The 14602-nt window shown below is 41.3% G+C and overlaps 1 protein-coding gene across 3 annotated transcripts; it reads left to right on the top strand.

Moving 5' to 3' along the window:
- Nucleotides 1-6565: 6565 nt before the first annotated feature.
- On the top strand, nt 6566-14537 carry LOC147856234 (uncharacterized). Of its 3 annotated transcripts, XR_015530666.1 has the most exons (5): nt 6566-6779; nt 7927-7997; nt 8076-8188; nt 14159-14191; nt 14260-14537. XR_015530666.1 is itself a non-coding variant. In XM_087329055.1 (3 exons), the coding sequence occupies exons 1-3, from the start codon at nt 13358-13360 to the stop codon at nt 14344-14346; spliced, it is 459 nt and encodes a 152-aa protein (XP_087185181.1). In that variant the 5' UTR covers nt 13250-13357; the 3' UTR covers nt 14347-14537. The 3 variants fall into 3 exon arrangements, 2 of the variants coding, with proteins under 2 accessions (XP_087185181.1, XP_087185180.1); XM_087329055.1 differs by lacking the exons at nt 6566-6779; nt 7927-7997; nt 8076-8188 and adding an exon at nt 13250-13533 and having other exon boundaries at nt 13996-14191; XM_087329054.1 differs by lacking the exons at nt 6566-6779; nt 7927-7997; nt 8076-8188 and adding an exon at nt 13252-13533 and having other exon boundaries at nt 13615-14191.
- Nucleotides 14538-14602: the final 65 nt, after the last annotated feature.

Raw genomic sequence — 14602 nt, 5'->3', positions numbered from 1 at the left:
GCGTGTGTAAGTAAATATGTATAATAACAAATGAAAGTTTTATCTATGTTTTTGCAAGGGTTTGTATTAGAAAGTAAATCCCTAGTCACTTTTTTAAAACTTGCCAGGGCTGGAAACATTTTTATACAGGGAACAGATTCCAATTGGATGATTATAAATGTTCTACCAAATTCCTTTGTGGTATTTTTTTCATGATTCTCTATTTTTTCCATGCATGGAAAGGGAACTCAGCTTGATTAGTAAAGTCTTTCAACAATAATTAGATCTACCTTTGCATCTTGGAGCAACTTTTGGCCCAACAAAACTATAAACCATCCGCATCTTGGGATCAATAATCCCTAATAACAACAATGAAGAAGACACCTTTGGCAGCAAAAAGGCCTTCCTCTTCATTTTGGGATAAACATTCCCCGAGGCATAAGTGTGATCTTGATATTGGGCAAGGTGTAATCCAAACTGTTGCTTGTTTAAAGCAAATGTCACTATATTTCCTTGGCTAGTCCATATTTTCTATTTTCCTTTTTAAAGCATTGTGATCATATTGCGAACTATGATTTTATTCCCACAATCGTTGTAGAACTTGACAAACATGTACATAATGCTCATGTTCGAGTCTTCAAGTAGATCAAGTTGTCATCCAAATAAACTTTAGTGAAAATGTCAAGCAAATATTGAGAACTATCACTTGCCATGTGTTGAGAAATTTAGAAGGTGTTCATGTGCTCTGCCATACTGGCGTCGTCTTGATACCTGAGCCTCACTATTTTTTGGAATACTAAGACTCTATCCAACATAATGTCGATCTTCTCCGAGGGGGCATCAGCCTTGTTCTCTTCGTTGGAGTTATTGTACAGGTTAATGTCGATGAAGCATATTATGTATGTTGTTGTCTTCATGTGCATTACTTCCTAGGTCGCAACATCAATCTTGTTCGGTCTTTTGTCTCCAAATTGTACCGGCAACCAAAGATCTTTAACCACCAGCATGTCTCTCATCTTCGACTACCAAACTGAGTAGTTTTGAGCCGGTGAGCTTGAACATGCCTCTGAATGAGTCTTCCATTTTCGTTTGAAGTTTCCAACTTCGCTTTGATACCAATTTGTGGGGAATCGTTCTCGGCCACAACCAAGTTCCAAACTCACAATGTAAGAAACAGAGATAAGGATTAATGCACTTACACAGGAATGAGTTGATACAGTATGTTAATGTGGAAAACCTCGAGAGGCAAAACCATAGGAGTTCACTGACTCCGAACAGTATCACTATAAGAGAGGTACAACAATGCGAGACTCAGCGACAACGACCTCGAGATTTGTCTTCGCCAACCGGCGGTTACAACAGAAGATTTTGGTGGCCAACACGGCCGCACACAAGTTTCAACTCCATTAGGAGTTTAACAATATTTAACAAAGGATATGTTGATCACGGGCTACACCTTGAAGATCAAGGAGTTGTGTGTTGCCCTTAGATCTATCAACGGTAGCATCGACAATGATGAAATGGTACAAATATGCCTCAACAACTTAGCACCACGATTTGACACAATCGGGTCGGCCATCCTTGCAAGGGAGAATTTGCCCTCCTTTTTCGATCTTCAATCAATACTATTGGTTGAAGAAAATCACATCCAACCAAGGAGCAATGCACTAGATGGTCACATGCTCTACTCCTAGTCGGACGAGGGAAGAGGATTCTGCTGAGGAAATAGAGGCCGAGTCGAACGAGGCTGAAATGGTCCACCGACCCAAGAACGTGACTCTCACTATCGACAAGAGGCCAAGAACACATCAAGGGAGTTCGGTAGAAGGGGGAGCCATCATGTTGGACCAAGTCACCAAAACAACCCGATCGAATGGGGGTATTGTGGAAAATTCAGCCACTATGAAGAGGAGTGTCGAAAGAAGAAACGAGAGTCGGCTTCAACTAGCTGACAACTCATGAACTATGCTACGAATTCTGACTATGACGACCTTGGCGGAATGTTCATAATGACGCATAAATCACACTCAATGTCAACATTGAGTCCAACTAGCACCTTTACTTCAGACAATGTATGGTTTGTCAACTCTAGAGCATCCAATCACATGACGTCGCACGAAGATTGATTCCGAGAGTTGCGAAAACCCGATCAATCCGGCTATGTCAAAACTAGGGACAACACAATAAACCCTATTCAACATGTCAGAAATGTCCCATTTGGGAACGATGACAAACTAACCTACATCAAGAACATATTGCATGTCCCGACCATCATGAAAAATTTGGTCTCGGTCGACCAAATTGTAGAACAAGGCATGCAAGTATGGTTCAATCACAAATTGTGCTTGATCAAAAAAGACAGTCGACTTGTTGCTCGGGGTCGAAGAGAAGGTCAAATGTTCATCCTTGACTCAAACGAGGTGAAGTCAACCATGTTCGCGAAAGGCCTCAAAGTCGACGCCGACTTGAAAGTGTGGGACAAGAGAATCAGCCACATTAATATCCAAAAGCTCTAGAACATGAAGGCGAAAGGAGTCGTTGGACTTCCGACCTTCACCGAAAAAGAAAGCACTAGAGTTTGTGAAGCTTGCTGATTCGGCAAGCAACACCAACATCCATTCCCGAAGAATAGGAATTTGAGTAAAGGAGTCTTGGACGTAGTCCACTTTGACATATGGGGACTGACTCAAATGGCTACATTCGGTGGATGCCAATATTACGTGACGTTCATTGATGACTTCTCTAGGCACACTTGGATCTACCCCATGCAACAAAAGAACGAACTGTTTGAACACTTCTAGACATTGAAAATTGAAGTCGAAAAAACAACAAGTAGGCATGTCTAATGCCTTCGATCAAACGGAGGAAAAGGAGTACTTGTGAGACAAATTTACAACTTATCTCTGAAAGGAAGGAATTCGATGAGAATTTACCTACTGACACACACCTCATCAAAACGAAGTAGTAGAAAGGAAAAATCGGCACATATTGGAGGTGGCAAGAGCAACGATGAACGAGAAACAACCTACCGAAGTTGTTCTCAGTAGATGCAACAAACACAACCATCTACCTCATGAATCGATGCACAACATTGAGAGCGCACGACATCACACCCCACGAGATGTTATTCGGAAAGAAGCCGTAATTATCCCATGTCAGGATATTCAACTCGATTGCTTATGTACATATTCCCGACAAGAAGTGATAAAAGATTGATTGTAATCGGAGAAATGTATCCTCATAGGGTACTCACTCGAACAAAAAGGGTACACGTGTTATAATCCATCTACTTGGAAAGTTCGAGTAAGTCGGGACATCGTTTTCGACGAGTCGGCATCATGGTATGAACTAGAGTCGATTTTGATTTTGATCCCAGTCGACCCGAATTTGGCCAACCAAGAGATAGAAGACATCAGTCGACCAAGGCATATAATAGGACAAAGCCCCATTACGACTAGGCTCAATGGACCACAAGAGTCTCTGAGTGACTGAAGCACATCTCGATCGGAGTCTGAAGATGAACAAAGGGAAGGCCAAAATGCTAGAGTACGATGATTTGGATGATGACGAATTGACTCACTCACTCAATAGTGAGTTTGAAAGCCTTGATGCTCCAATAATGCAGACGAATGGAGTAAAGAAGTCTAGAGCTATTGCAAACGAGAAACTTTGTCGCTCCACCTGAGAGAAAAACCCAGTCAGCGAATTCAGCTATGATGACGACATGGCATATCACTATGTCTTTATGATGAAGGAGGCGATAGTCTAAGAACCGAAATTTTTTTCCAAGGCATCCAAGGATGCACGATGGGTCGAAGCCATGAACGAGGAGATGTAGGCGCTATGCAAGAACGAGACATGGGATCTCGTCCGCCACTCACCACACAAGAAAGCGATTAGTTGTAGGTTGATTTACAAGGTGAATATAGTGTCGATGGCTTGGTAAACCGCTACAAAGCACAACTCGGAGCAAAAGGATACGCTCAAACGAATAGAGTCGATTACGAGGAGACCTTTACCCCGGTGGCAAAGATGACAACTGTTCGGACAATCATTATACTCACAGTTGTTAGAGGGTGGCATCTCCATCAAATGGACGTGAAGAACACATTTCTTTAAGGCAAATTAGAAAAGGAGGTTTTCATGATTCAACCACCCGGTTTCGAATCAACCAACCACCCGACCGCAATCTGCCGACTCAAGAAACGATTGTATGGACTCAAGCAAGCACCGTGTGCTTGGCATTCAAAGATTACTCATAATCTTCACCAAATCGGCTTTCGAATGTCGAAATGAGACAACTTACTCTACGTAAGTAGTGATTCCAAAAGCCTGATTGTCATCATCCTGTAATTGGATGATCTGGTCATCGGAGGAGAGAATCTAGCTGACATCAATAAGGTCAAATCCCTCTTGTCCATCAGATTCAAAATGAAAGACATGCGCGAGATCCATTACTTTCTAAGTATAGAAGTAATTTGAACCCCATCCGACATTATGATCTCCCAACGACACTACATCCTCAATTTGCTATACAAGTTCGAGATGACAGAGTGCAAACCTGTGTCAACCCCTCTCGATTGAAACCTAAAGCTCGATGTTGACTCTGGGACATAAGAGTGCGAGTCGATTCCGTATTGTCGGATGGTCGGTAGCTTAATCTATCTTACCATCACACGACCCGACCTCAACTATTTGGTCGGTCTACTTAGCCAATTCATGCAGAAACCTCGGAATATTCATTTGGATTGCGCTAAGAGAGTACTCATGTACGCTAGTGGGACGATGTATTACGACATCTTGTATAAGTTGGAAACAATCATTCGACTCAAAGGGTACATAGATGCAGACTGGGCCAGCTACAAGGCCAACAGACGATCGACCTCAGGATTTGTCTTCTCCCTCGGTAGCAAAGCTATCTCATGGAGCAACAAAAAGTAGCCGATAGTTGCATTGTCGAGCACAGAAGCAGAATATAGGGGCGCGATCATCGTAGCATGTGAAGTTGTTTGTTTGAAGAGAATATTGAAGGATCTGGCATTCCCATCAAGGATCTGATTCCCCTTTACTGCGACAACGTGAGCAATATTCATCTGGCTTGTAACACAGTGTTCCGTGCGTGCACAAAGCATATCAAAGTGCACTAAGCGCGGTCAACTTGGGGATGTTGACTTGCAACACATTAGCACAGACCTTCAAGTAGCCAACATCTTCACAAAAGCCTTACAAGTCGATAAACTCAGGCAATTCATATCAGACCTTGGTCTAACGATAGCCGCATTGCTGAACTTGAGGGGCAGTACAACACAACCGACGAGTACAATGCAGTAGTCGAAGTAGCATCACAACCAACCGTGGGGAGTTGAAGCATGAAGCCGAACTTAGCAGATGAACAAACAGGCTAGTCGAACAAGGACCACGAAGTAGTTAGATGAAGGAGAACATATGCCATTCGACCAGCCGAAGTCGACCCGACTATTCAGACACAGAGTCGAGGAATTCAGAAACTTGAAACAAGCCAAACAACAAGACGACTTTCTGGGTAGATGGATTATAACACTTGTACCCCTTTTGTTCGAGTGAGTACCCTACGAGGATACATTTATCTGATTTAGGATCGGGCTTTTGTCACTTCTCGTTGGGAGTATGTACATAAACAATCAAGCTGAATATCCTGATGTGGTGATGATGGCTTCTTCCCTCCTAAAACCCTCATTGTTGTTTCAAAATTTTGAGAAATATGACAGGCATCGGGATTTTAGTCGACTATAGTTATAACTCGGGCTCCTTTTGAGTCGAACTCCCTCACTTATTAAGGCTCATTTGAGTCGAACTCCCTCTATGCCTCAAAGCTGGGCTACTGGGCTCCCAAAAATTAGTTTTTTTGATTTTGCGCTTGTTTTGGACCCTTGGAAATGTGTGCTGCACTGCACGTCTTTGGCCTTGATTCCCCGCTAAGCTTCGTTATGATTCGAAAACAAATAGACCAGAGCCATATATACATGCATATACATACATACATACATACATACATAAAAACCCAACTCTTTGTTGAACCCCATCCATACATGTACATACATGATACATACATACATACATACATACATAAAAACCCAACTCTTTCTTGAACCCCATACATACATAATACATACATAAAAACCCAAATCTTTCTTGAACCCCATACATACATACATACATAAAAAACCCAACTCTTTCTTGAACCCCATACATACATAATACATACATAAAAACCCAAATCTTTCTTGAACCCCATACATACATACATACATACATATCCATTAAAACCCGTGGTGTCTAACTACTACCAAATATTAAAGAGGCCAAGTGAGGGAATCGCGGAGAGGGACGGTGCAGGTCGCACCGCTGATGGCGCGTTCGATCTCCACCGTCCAAGATGGATGTGGAATAGGCGCGAAAAAGCGCGCCACGTAAAAAGGGAGCCCGGCTCATTAAAGAAGGGCTCCACTTTGTGAAAGGGAGCCCTTCTCATTCATGTTCAGGGAAGTATAAAAACCCATTCAGGCAAAATGGCGCCCGACTCATTAAAGAAGGGCTCCCTTGGAGCCCGACTCATTAAAGAATGGCTCCATTTTGTCAAAAGGGAGCCCTTCTCATTCATGTTCAAGGAAGTATAAAAACCCATTTTCTGTCATTTTCTGTCATTTTCTGTCATTCGTGGGTTTGAGGGTTTAGGGTTTTTGAGCGAGGCGCACCACCTGTCTGCGAGCACTCGTTGCAAACATCTCCGGTGAGGCACTGCGAGCACCTGCAGTCCAGAGGTAGGCATCATATTCCTTCTATTAGGTTTTGGTTTTTATTAGGTATCATATTCTTTCTATTAGGTTTAGGGTTGCACACACATACATGTATTCCTTCTAATAGGTACCATAAATGTGTGTATGATTAAATACATGTATGTGTGTATGATTCAATACATTTGTGTGTGTATGTGTATGATTAAATACATGTATGTGTGTATGATTCAATACATTTGTGTGTGTATGTGTATGATTAAATACATGTATGTGTGTGTATGATTGAATACATTTCTGTGTGTGTATGATTGAATACATTTGTGTGTGTGATGGGTTTAGGGTTACATGTATGTGTGTATTTAAGATCTTCTTTGGGCTGTGAATGTGTGTGTTTGTTGTATGATTGAATACATTTATTTGGGAATGTGCGTGTATACATGTGTATGATTGAATACTTATGTATGTGTGTATGATTGAATACATGTATGTGTGTATGATTGAATACATTTGTGTGTGTGATGGTTGAATACATGTATGTGTGTATTTAAGATCTTCTTTGGGCTGTGAATGTGTGTGTTTGTTGTATGATTGAATACATTTATTTGGGAATGTGTGTGTATACATGTGTATGATTGAATACATTTCTGTGTGTGTATGATTGAATACATTTGTGTGTGTGTGATGGTTGAATACATGTATGTGTGTATTTAAGATCTTCTTTGGGCTGTGAATGTGTGTGTTTGTTGTATGATGAATACATTTATTTGGGAATGTGTGTGTATACATGTGTATGATTGAATACATGTATTTGTGTATTTTAGATCTTCCATGGGCTGCGAATGTGTGTGCATGTGTATGATTGAATACATGTTTGTGTGTATTTAAGATCTTCTATAGGCTGTGATTTAATACATGTATGTGTGCATTTAAGATCTCCCATGGGCTGTGTATGATTGAATACATGTATGATTTTGATTTTGCCAACATTTGAATGTCATTTAAATGCCAACATTTGAATGCTTGAATTTGCCCATGTGATTCATGCATTATTGGGCTCTTTTTTATGCCCACATTTGAATGTCAAATCTAAAATCTTGTATACATTCTTTGCGTTTTTTCTCCCTAAATAATAGTAATGTAATGAATGCCTTTCTAAAAATGTTTTGTACAGATGGCTAGTCGGTCCAAGATCTTCATAGACTTTGATGCAGATTGGGGTGAAACAATACCCTATGAAGGGAGGTATGGCATGAATCATTTCTCTACTTTATATTGTGTATAAATAATAATGTTTGTGTGCTAACTTGAATGTTGGTTTAGGGTTTATGTAAGAAAGGGTGTTAGGTGCCCCAAATCCAATGATACGGAGGCTGAAAACATCATTACTCAAGACTCGAGCATGGATACGAACCCCATGCATGACGTGGGTCCAGGTGTTGAAGATATTAAAGTAAATGGTGAGTTTATGTCCATTCTTATAATCATTATTGATGTAAGCATATTTTGGGTTTTTCTAATGCAAATGTGACACCATTGTTGTAGTGGACCCTATGTCCCTCTTCAAGTGTGGAAGAGACTCAACAGGTATCAAATGTCGCACCTGTATTGTGGGAGATTCGTGTAGAAAAGAGGGGAGATGGTTTCGAAAAAAAGCGGACATGGAGGCCCATTTACAGAAGGCACATGGCATCCATGTAATACTGCCTCGGGGGCTAAAGATAGACGAAGAAGAGCAATCGACCTCCATGAGGAGTACAACCACATCATTCTTCAGCGAATACGAAAGACAACGATCAATAAATCGTTTTTTGGATCCGGAGCTCAAGTATAATAGATCACGCCAATCACACATGAGGAAGTTGAGGACAAGAGCAATAAAAATCTTCAAAGCCACTCCGGACTCACTTCGAACATGCAAGGAGGCTGATTTCATTGCTCAATTCGTTAGCCAACAAATGGCCAGGTATGACGAGGGAAAGGAGCATAGGATGGCAAAAGTGAGGTTGAAGATTGCGGATGCGTCTAAAGATTATGTAAGTATGGTTTATGATTTTGTGTGCATCTTATTGTCATGAAGACATACATCTTGGCTTATCATGACATTCATCTTGGCGAACCAGGAATCGAACCCATAACCTCTTGGTTTACATATTGTACTTTAACCATTGTAATAACATATGTGAGATGTAATCATAATAATTATATGTTTAGTTATTACGAGATATTTAGAACATTCTAGATTATTCTAGAATGTTCTTGAATATTTCATGATTATATTTATTATTATTATTCATAAATATCTAAAATATTCTAGAACATTCTAGAATACTCCATAAGGGCCTATAAATAAGAGTCCATACACTCATCACAACTCATTCGGTTCAACACCAGTCTTTAGCCCTTAGCCTACTCCTTGTAATCTTCTTTCTCATAATATAATCTCATTCCCATTTCTTATCTCTCACTTATACTTTTCTCTCTCTCGCACTCTCTCCCTCTTTCACTCTCTTTTGCTATCACTATCGCTATCTCTACCGCTCTCGCCATCTCTATCGTTATCGTTATCTCTATCGCCATCGCTCTCTCTCTGCTTCCTACTCAAGAGTCACGACAGTTTGAACCGAATATTTCTTTTCCCTTTCTCCAATAACCCTAGCAAGCTTTCTTCTTTATCCTTCTTTCTTTTTCCCCCGCGGTTATGGAGTCGGTCAGCAAGCAAGAGTATATGCGTGTCCTTTCGGAGCTCGATATGCTCACCACTAAGTTTGTGGCATTAGAGCAAGAAAATCAAAGGCTACTCGGGGATCTTCAACAAGTCAGTACTGAGAAAGCTCATCAATATGAGGAGTTATCACAACGGGTTCATCAACTTGAGGCTACTATATTAACATTACGAGAACAAGCGGCGGGGGTTCAAAACTCCCCAAGGGAACCAAAGATTAGCCTCCCTGCTAAGTTTGATGGTACCAGATCTCTCTTTCGAGGTTTCCTGAATCAAGTTCGTTTGGTGATTCAGTTACATCCCAATCGGTATCCAACTGATGCTGCCCGTGTGGGATTAATAGGAACCTTGCTAAGCGGTACAGCGTTAGCTTGGTTTGCACCACTTCTTGAGAAGAAATCACCATTACTGGAGGATTTCGAGGCATTCGTTAAGAAGAAAGATGGTACGCTTCGTATGGTCGTGGATTATCGAGGCTTGAATAAAGTGACCGTTAGAAACCGATATGCTCTCCCATTGATCTCAAGCCTTCTAGAACGCCTCAGTGAAGCAAAGTATTTCACGAAGTTAGATCTTCGAGGTGCCTACAACCTTGTTCGAATTCGTCCTGGGGATGAATGGAAGACGGCGTTCCGCACTCGCTATGGTCATTTTGAGTACACAGTGATGCCTTTTGGCCTCACGAATGCACCAGCAGTCTTCCAACATATGGCGAATGATATTTTTCGAGACTTCCTCGATATCTTCATCATTGTTTACCTGGATGATATCTTGATCTACTCAAAAACTCAAGAAGAACATGATATACATGTTCGCCAAGTTTTGCAACGGCTACGAGAGTATGGTCTCTATGCAAAATTGGAGAAGTGTAGTTTCGACCAATGTCAAGTGGAGTTTTTGGGGTACATAGTCTCTTCAAATGGCATCTCTATGGATCCATCAAAGGTTCAAACAATTTTGGATTGGCAAACACCACAGTCCGTGCGAGATGTGCAATGTTTTTTGGGGTTCGCAAACTTTTATCGCAAGTTCATCAAAGATTATTCAAAAATTGTGTTGCCCCTCACTCAACTGACGCACAAGAATCGACCATTTGTATGGAGTATAGATGCGAACTCTGCATTTGAGGGTTTAAAGCAAGCATTTACATCCGCACCAATCTTAATCCATGTCGATCCAATGAGGCGCTTTATACTTGAAGCTGATGCATCGGATTTCGCACTCGGAAGTGTACTATCCCAAATTGGTGATGATGGTGAACTGCACCCGGTGGCTTTTCACTCACGAAAATTTGAAGCCGCAGAAATCAACTATGAGATTCACGACAAAGAGCTTCTTGCCATTGTGGATTCTTTTCAACAATGGCGTCATTTTCTGGAGGGTTCTTCTCAGCAGATTATTGTCTACAATGATCATAAAAATCTAACATACTTTCAAAGTGCTCGAGTCTTGAATCGACGACAAGCTCGTTGGGCGCAGTTCTTAACTCGTTTCGATTTTGTAATTCTATATCGCCCTGGGATGCAACAAGGAAAAGCAGATGCTTTATCTAGACGTTCGTATATGGAACTTCAACCTGGAGAGGCCGCATTTGAAAGCCAAAAGCAAATCCTCTTAGGTCCTGATCGTCTACGAATAATGGCAATGCATACCATCAACACACCGGGAGATTCAAGGCTTCTTGATTCCATTCGTGAGCAGATTGCGACTGATGCGTTCGCCCAAGAGGTTTTGAGCCATATTATCCCAAATCGTGCATCTAGCTCCCAAACTCAAAATCCTCGTCTAGACTACACCCAGTTTAGTTGGCATGATGGGTTACTTTTTCGACAAACTCTCTTGTATGTGCCTGACGGTCCTTCTCGACTCAAAGTCATGCAACAATGTCATGACACACCAATGGCGGGACACTTCGGCATCCACAAGACTTTTGAGTTGATTTCTCGCCGATATTGGTGGCCACGGCTTCGCCATTTTGTTACGGATTATGTTCGTAGCTGTGATACATGTTGCCGATCAAAAAAGCCTCGACATCATCCATATGGCTTATTACAGCCAATGCCTATTCCGGAGAGCCCATGGAAATCTATTTCCTTGGACTTTATTACGGATCTTCCACCTTCCAAGGGATTTGATTCGATTCTCACGGTTGTCGATCGTTTTACGAAGATGGCACATTTCCTTCCATGCACAAAGACCATTACTAGTCAAGAGACAGCTGATTTACTCATGCGGGAGGTGTTTCGCCATCATGGTCTTCCGGATGATATTATCAGTGATCGGGGTCCCCAATTCATCTCAAAATTTTGGCGGCACATGTTCAAACTCTTACATACTTCTTGTAAACTCTCTTCCGGCTACCATCCAGAGACTAATGGGCAGAGTGAGCGCACCAACCAAACAGTCGAGCAATATCTACGTTGTTTTGTCAACTATCAACAAGATGATTGGGTGGATTTACTACCTTTGGCAGAATTTGCTTATAACAACTCCGAGCATTCTTCTACTGGATATTCCCCATTTTTTGCAAACATTGGGTACCATCCTCGTTGGACGATGCTTGAACATCCTGAACTCCCAAAAAACCCAGCTGCTGAAGATCGGCTCACTCGACTCCAAGAAGTTCAGGATATGCTTTTGCATCATTTATGTGAAGCCCAAAACACTCAAAAGAAGATTGCTGACCGTCATCGGCGTGATTCATCGACTACATTTCAAGTAGGCGATCGTGTATGGCTCTTACAAGGTAGCATTAAAACGACCCGACCTTGCTACAAATTGGATTATCAACGTTTTGGCCCATATGTCATAAGTGGTAAGATCAATGATGTGACATTTCGTCTTGATCTTCCTCCTCATATGCGTCTTCACCCGGTCTTCCATGTTTCACTTTTGGAGCCCTACACAACGAGCTCTATTCCGGGTCGTGTTACACCTCCCCCACCTCCAATTGACGTTTCCAATGGCTCTGAATATGAGGTTGCCGCTATCCTCGACTCCAAGATCATTCGCAACAAACTATACTACTTGGTTGATTGGTTAGGCTATACACCTAATGATCGAACATGGGAGCCTGCCGAACATCTTGCCAATGCCTCCGACATGGTTGTTGCATTTCACAACCAATATCCTCATAAACCAAGTCTGAACTCTTTTCTTCCGACTCGTGCAACTCGTCATCGAAAAGGGGGGATAATGTCATGAAGACATACATCTTGGCTTATCATGACATTCATCTTGGCGAACCAGGAATCGAACCCATAACCTCTTGGTTTACATATTGTACTTTAACCATTGTAATAACATATGTGAGATGTAATCATAATAATTATATGTTTAGTTATTACGAGATATTTAGAACATTCTAGATTATTCTAGAATGTTCTTGAATATTTCATGATTATATTTATTATTATTATTCATAAATATCTAAAATATTCTAGAACATTCTAGAATACTCCATAAGGGCCTATAAATAAGAGTCCATACACTCATCACAACTCATTCGGTTCAACACCAGTCTTTAGCCCTTAGCCTACTCCTTGTAATCTTCTTTCTCATAATATAATCTCATTCCCATTTCTTATCTCTCACTTATACTTTTCTCTCTCTCGCACTCTCTCCCTCTTTCACTCTCTTTTGCTATCACTATCGCTATCTCTACCGCTCTCGCCATCTCTATCGTTATCGTTATCTCTATCACCATCGCTCTCTCTCTGCTTCCTACTCAAGAGTCACGACACTTATGTGAGTTTAAAACTTATGATTATGTGTGAATCTTATGTATGAATTGTAGTGTAAGAGTCATGGAATTCCCATACCAAAGGATGAGGCACATGTCGAGATCGATGGTGGTCAAGACCAACTGTCAGAATCGACAATGCAACAAGCAAGGAGGCCGAAAATCCAAATCCGCAGGAAAGAAGTGGACCCATGTAATTCGGAGTTCATTACATCATCTGACACAGATGAGGATGCAGACATTGGGATTGTCTTTGTTGGTCCAGGGACAATCTCGAAAACATGGGATAACTCTGCAAGAAATAAGTTCACCAGGTATGTTGTTATGCTGGGGGCATGATATCAATAGTTAACATCATGTTTGTTTAGTAGTTACTAATCTAGCCTAATAAACAGGTATCAGGTGGCATGCCGACGACTGGATGTAGCGGTCTTCTTGTCGGAGATACAACTATGTTCGTTGATCACAGTAGGGGAGATGGCATCCACATGGATGATAACCCTCTTCCATTTATGGATGGAGTACTCGCTGCCCCCCGAGATCAACAAGCGGTTTCATATTGTGGATCCGCTATGGGTACAACTAGAAGGCCAAGGCGATAAGGTCAAAGACGTACTCACTCGTGTTCCTGAAAGGGATTATGTCTTCATTCCAATATTGAACGCAGGGCATTGGGTGCTTTGGTTGAAGATGCGACAAACTCCTACGGGTCTCGATGCCAAGGTGAGGAGCCCAATTATATTTTGTGATCCACTAAATATTCATCCGACTACCAGGGTGCGGACATTGGGTGATTTGGCTATACGACATATCTCGAGTCGGACACATGACCATTGCATCATCAACAACGGGCAATTCCATGAATTGCGTATCCCAACCCAACCTAATGGGACCGATTGTGGGTATTACGTGATGCAAACTATTCGCATGTTGGTCGAGGAGTTGATTCAAGGATTTGAGTCCGATCAATTTGTAAGTATTTATGAGATTTGAATTTGAGCATTTGTTTTTGTTTTTGTTGATGGCATCTTCAATTGTAGGGTAAGGAGCAATGGTTTGGATTCGAAGACGTGGAGCTCCTTCGGAAAATCATGGCAAAATGGGCACGAAGGACTTTGGGCATATGACTACGTGGAGTCATTTTGCAATGGTTGTATATGACTCAATGTAAATCATTTTGGTTGTATATGAATCTCATTTTGGTTGTAGATGACTCAATGTAAATCATTTTGGTTGTAGATGACTCAATGTAAATCATTTTGGTTGTATATGACTCAATGTAAATCATTTTGGTTGTATATGAATCTCATATTGGTTGAATATGAATCAATTTTTGAATCTCATTTTGGTTGTATATGAATCTCATCTTGGTTGAATATGAAT

The sequence above is a fragment of the Azolla caroliniana genome, unplaced genomic scaffold (assembly GCF_043228905.1).
Source record: "Azolla caroliniana isolate FFs.n. ecotype wild unplaced genomic scaffold, voAzoCaro1.0.p SCAF_13, whole genome shotgun sequence".
Taxonomy (NCBI): Eukaryota; Viridiplantae; Streptophyta; class Polypodiopsida; order Salviniales; family Salviniaceae; genus Azolla; species Azolla caroliniana.
The sequence above is the reverse complement of the archived record's forward strand: the minus strand, read 5'-3'. Positions and strand labels throughout refer to the sequence as shown.